The sequence below is a fragment of the Dipodomys ordii genome, unplaced genomic scaffold (genome assembly GCF_000151885.1).
Source record: "Dipodomys ordii isolate 6190 unplaced genomic scaffold, Dord_2.0 Scaffold117, whole genome shotgun sequence".
Taxonomy (NCBI): Eukaryota; Metazoa; Chordata; class Mammalia; order Rodentia; family Heteromyidae; genus Dipodomys; species Dipodomys ordii.
The window spans coordinates 5,042,415-5,051,176 of record NW_012267333.1 but is presented as its reverse complement, the minus strand read 5'-3'; the positions used below and the strand labels follow the sequence as shown (position 1 = coordinate 5,051,176).

At 34.5% G+C, this 8,762-nt stretch overlaps 1 protein-coding gene across 1 annotated transcript; it reads left to right on the top strand.

Moving 5' to 3' along the window:
• The first annotated feature begins 3,981 nt into the window (after positions 1–3,981).
• On the top strand, positions 3,982–4,914 carry LOC105995364 (olfactory receptor 8I2). Its single transcript, XM_013029067.1, has one exon. It carries the CDS (start codon positions 3,982–3,984, stop codon positions 4,912–4,914), a length of 933 nt encoding a protein of 310 aa, XP_012884521.1.
• The last annotated feature ends 3,848 nt before the right edge of the window (positions 4,915–8,762 follow it).

Here is an 8,762-nt window from a genome sequence, read left to right as displayed (position 1 = left end):
TGTTGAGTAGAACTCAGGGCAGGAGGAGAGAGGCATGTTTAATAGTTAAGTAGTCCTGGTTCAGTCCCAGTTTGAGGGGTGATTTCAAAGAAGGAGAAAATGTTATTACTGTTACCACTGGACAGTAAGAAGTTCTTATCTGAAAGGCAGTATGTCGTATTTGGAGGCTTTACTGTCCTTTCTGAGTAGGTTGGATAGGTTTACCTCCTTCTTCGTTAAAATGTTATCCATTAGTATTTCATTCTTCCTGCCACCGAAGCTGATTGCAAAATAATAGCTGAGAAGACAACTTAGAGTACAGATACACATAAAATTGGAAAGAGAGATTCAGAGCTTTCTTCCCATTTTTAGTTAATTTGTGGGGCCTAGTCAGCTGCTAGTGCCTTTTAGGGAAGCAGCCTTGAAAGTATCTGTTTCAGCAAATCTAGAACAACTTAAGCAACAAAATGAATAATAATACAAAAGAATAAATACCGGATATATATTGAAAGGAATAAATGAATAAAAATAATAGTAAATAAGTTAAATAAGTAAATAAAATAATGGGAAAAGTAACTTTCTTATAGAATTCTATTCCAACTGAAATATGTTAAAAGAAAAGAGGTACAAATATTATTTGCCAAAATAAAATAGCTACAAGCCACACAGATATTGGTGAATTAGCAAAGGTAGTCATGGGATATTTAAAGGTCACCTGGCATATTTATGAAGATAATAATAATAGTAACTTTGTAAAGAAGAAACAATGAAACTTAAGGGGTCAAGTATAAAATTAGTATCACTTATTATCCTTACATCCTATGTGATAAAATGAGAAAAACACATGCATTACATACCTGGAACTCATCCAAATAGCAAATGAACCTCAACTTAATAATAAGAAAATGCAAAGCAAGTATACATTGAGAGATTTTTCTACTAAGTACTTAGCAGTAATCTGAAAAAGTATTATAGTTACAAAAGACAGTCAGAGTTGGAAAGGACTAAGGAAACTAAGCACTCTTCATATATCACTATGAATCTCAAAAGAACACATCACTTTAAAATTTTCAATGCAAAACCGGGCGCTGGTGGCTCACGTCTGTAATCCTAGCTACTCAGGATGCTGAGATCTGAGGATCGTGGTTCAAAGCCAGCCTGGGCAAGAAAGTCCATGAGACTCTGATCTGCAATAAACCACTAGAAAACCGGAAGTGGTGCTGTGGCTCCAGGGACAGTGCCCAAGCCCAGAGTTCAAGCCTCACGACTGACCAAAAAAAAAAATCAATACATTTTTGGCCACATGCACTGAAATAAACAAAAGAGAAATGTATGTATTTTTCAGTGTTTTCACTGGAGACACTCTGCAGACAATTTAGGAAAACCTTGGAGTATAATTAAAATGCAAATCTCAAGAGATCTTAGATGTGACTGATCAAATCCTTTATGAGATGAGTTTCAGGGTTTTACAGGGAGGAATGCAAATATAAGAACTGTATATTATATACTAGATGGTAGAAGAAACTCCTTTGTGGCAGGGCCACTTTTGAAATACCAAATTTATCCTATAGATGAAGTCAGATTGGGGCTAAAACTGAACTTTTAATTCTCAATGAGATGCATTATTAATGGAAAGTAATATATGTAACCTTCAAGGGTATCATCAAAGCTACTCATATGGTTACCAACTTCATAATATTTATATAAGGGTACCCGATAGAGGATAGAGGAATAGAGTTCAATGATAAGAGTGGCAGCAGCCACAGTTTCTGCAATAACAAAGACAAGCTGTTGTTTTGGCAGTTCACAGGATTCAGAGCGATACATGAAAGTAAAATACTAAAGATACAAATAAGTAGACAATAGTTGAAAGGAAGTGGACTTTGTTTGGATTACTGAGTCCGGTAAGTCTAATTTGAGCATCATAGACTTTCCATAATCCACATGCATGTATGATGCATGTGTATGTGTGTGTAAGAATTGTATGTAGGTGCTTTTTATGTTCAAATTTGTTCTATTAAATGTTTGTATAATCCAATGTATTTTCTTTTTTAAGTCCTTTTTTATTGTAAATATACTGTGCAGAGGGGTTACAGTTACATGAGCAAGGTAATGAGTACATTTCCTATCAAGCATTGTAAGTTACCTCCTTTGTTTTCCCCTACCATCCCTTTCCTCCCATCTCCACAACTACACTCCCCTTCTTTCCCCTCTCCCCGCTTAAATTGTAAAGGTTGTTTTCAACACAGCATCTTGTACATCTCATTATTGCAATGGGTCATCCTGTATCCCTATTTAAGAATTTTGTTTTTTCCCTTCTCCTCCCCAAGCTAGAGAAGTGTATATACAAGATGCAGGGCACCGACATCAAATACAGTGAAAACAGGGGTTATGCAATGGGGAGGAACATACAAAGAAACAAAAAATCATATGGTGCATTAAAAATACGTTAGGAACAATAGCAAGAAAGGAAAAAAAACACTGTGTCCCTATCTTGGGGTTCATTTCGCTTAACATCATCTTATCTGGTCATAGTTACATAGGTTTTTACCTTTTCTGTTTGCAAATGTGTTTTTAGGGACAAGCAGGACCATAGGCTTTCAGGGGGGAAATGCTTGCCAAAGGAAAGAATGAATAAATAGAAACACTTGTAAATATAGGAAACATGAAATGATACATTGGACTTAAAACAAAGGAATATGGATTCTCTGGGGGAACATCTGAAACCCATTTGGCCTATCTGTATATACCAGTTTCACTTTTCTTTGTATTGATGTCAATTGAATTAGGAAGATAACTTTTGTACTCCTAGTGAAATGTTATCATTTAGTTCTTTGCTTTAAATATTTGATTTTAGACTTCTTGTTTTTGGCTTCAAAACAACTACTTGGCAATGAATTGGCTATCGTCTGATGACATTTGTTCTTCAAATTGGAGACAGTCATGTTTTCTAGTTACACAGATGAAACGATTTGAACTACATTTTGGATTAAGGTCTACAAGTGCCTTTCAGTCTCCAATAGAAAGAAAGGGTAAGTGATTAAAAAAAGTAGAATGTCTACATGTGCCTTTCAATCTCCAATATAAAGGAAGGGTGATTTAAAAAGTAGAAGTATAGGCTAACCATTTTTAAATCAATAAGCATTTGGAAAGCTGTTGCTACTTTTCTTTCTAAAATAAAATCTTTCGAAGGTTTATCTATTTTATGCATGCATCAGTAATTTTCCCTAAGAAGGTTTTTTTTAAATTAAACTTCTAAAATAACCCTAAATGTACAACTTATAGCTTCTTTTCCAGAAAATAAGTTGCTAAATCTGTAATCTTGGGCAAGTAATTTGCTTTGGTAGCAGATGGCATTTCTCAGGATGAATCTCTCCAAATTATACTAGATAGGTAATTTAGGTAGATATTTATGGTAGGTAGCTTTTAGAGTGTTGAAAATCCTATGTAATTATGAATTTGGAAACTTTTGTATCTGTCAGTTCTGTAAAACCTAACACTCCAGCATAAATCCCATGTCTGCTTATAATAGTTCTTTGTTTTCTGTATATTATAGTCTCTATGTTAGAGTTTAAGTTAGCTCTGGTAGACTTGTACATTTCTAGTACTTCTTATGTTTTACCATTTTTAATTTAATTTTTAAATTTTGGGATGCATTTAGATGTACAGAAACATTAGGAGATATTTCAGAGATCTCATAATCTCTATGTACATACTCCCTATTAAATAGCCTAGCACATTTATCACACTTAGTGAAACAATATTGATACATCATTGTTCAGTGAAGTAGGCACTGTATAATATGGTTTATTTGATTTACACACATTCATTTTTCTATTATTCTAAAGTCTTATCTAGGTAACACATTCCATTGATTCACAATGTCTTTTACAGTCTTCTTAACTGCAACATTTATTTCAGACTTTCCCTGTTTTCTAATTCTTAAACTTGACTTTATTGTTTGCTCTTCAGCAGGTCAAATTAAAACGTGAATGTTCAAATATGGCTGGGAGCAACCTCACAGAGGTAACTCTCTTCATCCTCTCTGGATTCAAAGATCACCCTGAGTTACAAATCAGTCTTTTCTTTGTGTTTCTCTTCATTTATCTGTTCACTGTCTTGGGGAACTTGGGGCTGATCATGTTAATCAGAATTGACTCTCGGCTTCACACACCGATGTATTTTTTCCTTAGCAATTTAGCATTCATTGACATAGTTTACTCTTCCACGGTAACCCCCAAGGCACTAATAAATTTCCAATCCAAGCAGAAATCCATCTCCTTCCTGGGTTGCTTTGTCCAAATGTACTTTTTTGTCGGCTTGGTGTGCAGTGAATGTTTTCTTTTGGGATCCATGGCCTACGATCGTTACGTAGCCATTTGCAATCCCTTACTGTATGCAGTGGTGATGTCCCAGAAAGTGTGTAATTGGCTGGGAGCCATGCCCTACGCCATAGGTTTCACCAACTCCCTGGTGTCTGTCTGCGTAATAAGCAGCTTGACCTTCTGCGACTCCAGCATCAACCATTTCTTCTGTGACACCACAGCACTTTTGGCTCTGTCCTGTGCAGACGCCTTACGCACAGAACTGGTGATCTTCATTCTAGCTGGGTTCACACTCCTTAGCTCTCTGCTCATCATCACAGTCACATACCTGGCCATCATCTCAGCCATCCTGAGGATCCAGTCCACAGCAGGCAGGAAGAAGGCCTTCTCCACCTGTGCATCTCACCTGGCTGGCGTCACTATCTTCTACGGGTCTCTGATCTTCACGTACTTGCAGCCCGATAACACTTCATCCCTGACCCAGACGCAGGTGGCCTCCGTGTTCTACACCATTGTTATCCCGATGCTGAATCCTCTGATCTACAGCCTGAGGAACAAAGATGTCAAAAACGCGCTCCTGAGGCTCAGGCCGAGTAAAGGTCTTCGCTGATGGGAGTTGAGTATGGCAATGAAAAGCCAAGAAGGTTTGTGATTATTTCACTGATAGAGAAAATAGTGAGACTCTTGACATAGTTGATTCAATGCCAAAGAGAACTCAGTACCTTGAAATTTGAAGACTAGAGTTACTGTTTTGTTCTGCATTAGAAGGTTATTTAGGCCCACATATTGATATACGTCACGGAATAAAGGGGCCTTGACCATGTCATCATGCTGAAACACGTTTACCTGGCTATGTGAAACTTTTGTATAAATAAGGATTCTGTTTTTATATCTAAATTAGCAAACAGTACAAATACAAAGCAATAAAATATGCATTCAAATTTTACCAAGAAACCTAAATGTGTGAGCATTAAAATACAACAACACAAAAACAACAATTTTCCTATCAGCCACATGAAGAAGTTAAAGAGAAATTATCAATGTAAGCACAACTGGGAACTGTAGACATCATTCAGTGCAGAAAGCTCTTGATACAGAGTGAATTGCTTGGCCAGGAATTACACTTACGGTTATTTTTCTGTAAACCATGATTTTAATGACCCACACTCCAGACTTCAAATATTACAAGATCATTGTCACTCACATGATTCAATCTGGATGACCATAGCAAGATTTGGGGTCATTTTTTGCCTGATATGACTTTTGCCAAATTTTCAACACATAACAGTTGACATTTTAAATGGTGACAAGCAACAACTTTGTGAGACATGTCACTATATTTCTTTAGGGCTCCATTAGGTTCTTATGGAAGAATCTCCACCTTAGGTAAGCTTTCCCTCTTTAGAACTTTAGTGCCTTCATAAATTTGGGGGCCTTGAAGATTTTTTTTAGTATCATCACTGCACACTGTACAATATTTTGTATCTTGCTTTTTTATTTCTCTAGAAATATCTGTACCAATGAATTCCAAATACACCCCTCAGTTGTTTTAAGTGTGTGTAACATTGTTGGTATATGTTCTGATACGATCCAGATTCTAACTGTATGGGCTCATGTTCTCAACTGGATTGCATGTGTATTATTGAACATATAGCTTTAAATACTAGCATTGGTTGAACTAGTCTTAATAAAAATGCATGCCTATTATTGTCTTGTCATTAGTATTTTATTTCTACTTGGCATTTAGGAGCAAAACCTAACCATACTTGTCGTCTTCATCATGAGATGGCAATGCATTCCATTTGACTAATTATGATTTTGCATTAATTTCAATCCAAGAAGGAATTGAATAGTCAATTTTAGATTATCTAATACTGTAGTAGAGAAATAATAATGACCACAACATCTAAATGAAAAGTAAGTGACTTACATGAATAATACTTTTAGTACTATTATAGTATTGTTATAAAACATAAAAGTAAGTATTTTTAATGGGATGGAAGAATATGAATAATTAGTTTACAAATATCATCTCTGATAATCCATTAATAAACTTTTTCATAGAACCAACATGGCAAAAAATCAACTTGTTTTTGGGCAAATCTTCATTATATTTTGTATGATTTTATTTTACTCTCCATTTTGTTAATTTCCATATTGATCTTTTAGTATTTGTTTCTGATACTAATTTTGGCTGTGCCTTGTTCTTCTTTTTCACTTATTATTTTGCTCACTTATGATCTGTATGAATTTCATATATGTCACTCATAGCTATAAAGTTTCTCTTAGAACTTCCTTGGCTTCAGCCTAAAGTTTCTGATACATTGTATATTTTACATTTGATTCTAGGAAATTTAAATTTCCTCTGATTTCTTCTGGGACATTGATAATACAAAGTCTCTTATTCGATCTTTAAACATTTGAATATTTTATGTAGCTTCTCTCAAGAAATTTTACTAGCACTTCTTCATGGTCTGTTAAGAAACAAGGAATTATTTTTTAAATTTCTTATGACTTATTCTTCAGTCCAACTTGAACTTCTTACTTTAATTTTTTGATAACACATCCACTAATGTGACTGGGGTATTAAAGTACTCTGCTACCAATGGACCTGTTTATCACCTTATGTCCAGTACCGTTTGTTTTATGAAATTTCAACAAATTGTTGAATATTAATTTACAGTCCTCTACAATCCTGTCTTCCTTTTTCTGAATATATATGGCCTCTATCTCTTCTGAAAGAGATGACAGTCACAAATACAAATTTCTGTTTACATTTTATTTTCATTTCACCCTTGATTTGATTGGAACATTATTTTCCATTATTTTACTTTGTGTGTGTGTGTGTGTGTGTGTGTGTGTGTGTGTGTATGAGAGAGAGAGAGAAAGAAAGACCAAAGAAAGAACGAAAGAAAGAAAGGAAAGAAAGAAAGAGAGAAAGATAGAGAGAAACAGGGAGAGAGACTTTTAATTCTTACTTTGTTTTTTTTTAACATTACTTGGGTAATAGTTTTACTAGCATAGTTATGTAACCTATATTTGGGGATGAAACAATGTGTTGTCTTCTAGGGACTTGTTGACTCTGTCCTTGCATATGGTTGGCCCAGAGAAGCTGACCACTATTTTTCCTGAGAGAAGAAGGGCTTGCTTTGAACTGCAAGAAACCTCACCAATACTCACTTGAGCAAGTAGTGCAGGAAGCCCTTGAGGAAGGATCCAAACATTATAAACAACTCTCTCTCTCTCTCTCTCTCTCTCTCTCTCTCTCTCTCTCTCTATATATATATATATATATATATATGTTTACATTTGTTTACATTCACACAAACACTGGGACATGATAAACTATATAGGACTCTAGTCATCTGAGGTCGAAGGAGGATATGCATAGGAGTGTTTGACATTGACACAGACTCAATAGCCATGTGCATATGATCATATAAAATAATATTTTATTAAATGAACTCCAAGAAAAGGAAACACGATTCTTTAGTTGCTGTTGTTGATGTTTCTGTTTTGTTTCCCTTTTGTCTTCTTTGTTAGTTTGTATTTGGGTGGGTAAGGAGGGAACACATAAAAGTGGAACCAAGGGTGAACAGATACCACAGTGGTACTCCTTAGACACTAAGTGCAAAGTGAACTGTACATCTTGTAGGTGGAGATGAGAAGGAAAAACAAGAAGAGAGCAAGGAAAGAGATGACATAGACAGAAATAATTTTACTCACTACCTGGCTCATGTAACTGTAAGCCCTATGTATATCACCTTCGCAGTAATGATAAAATAAAAATAAATGTTTAAGAAACTATAATAATATGTGGAATGTCCAAGGAAAATAAATGCAGTCACATAAAATAATTGATGCTTTTCAAAGCAAATAAAGTTACTTTTAAATAGATAAGAAAATTAAAATAAATCCTCCAAAATTAAAAAAACAAAACTATTGGAGGTGATACAGATTAAAAACTGGGAACTAAATTGGTTGACATATTGTCACTTTGTACAAATCAAGCATTGAATTATTGTTTTTAAATATAAATAGCTAATTTTCATCTTTCAAGTAGAGAGTTAAAATGATTTATGTTTACTGTTACTGATGAGAACTATTTGAAAATTCCTGTAAATTATATTATTTTCCTTGGTTGATTTGAATATACTTTGTTCCATCTACTATCTATCTATCTATCTTGTACTTATTTATTTATTTTGTTTTCTCCTTCACTCATCTACCTAGGAATTTACCAATTTGTGATTTTTCTTCCTCATCTGTATGTAAGATTTCTATGACTGATTTTTGGAATATTGAGTAAATAGTCATTAATTGCCTTCGTGAAATAATAAGGTTACTGAACTAGTAACGTCACTGGGTAAATTTTTTTAATTTTTTAAAACTCAGGAAATATATTTCTTATCATTAATTCCAAAGCACTTAGGCATCTACAAAGAGGGTTAATAAGAT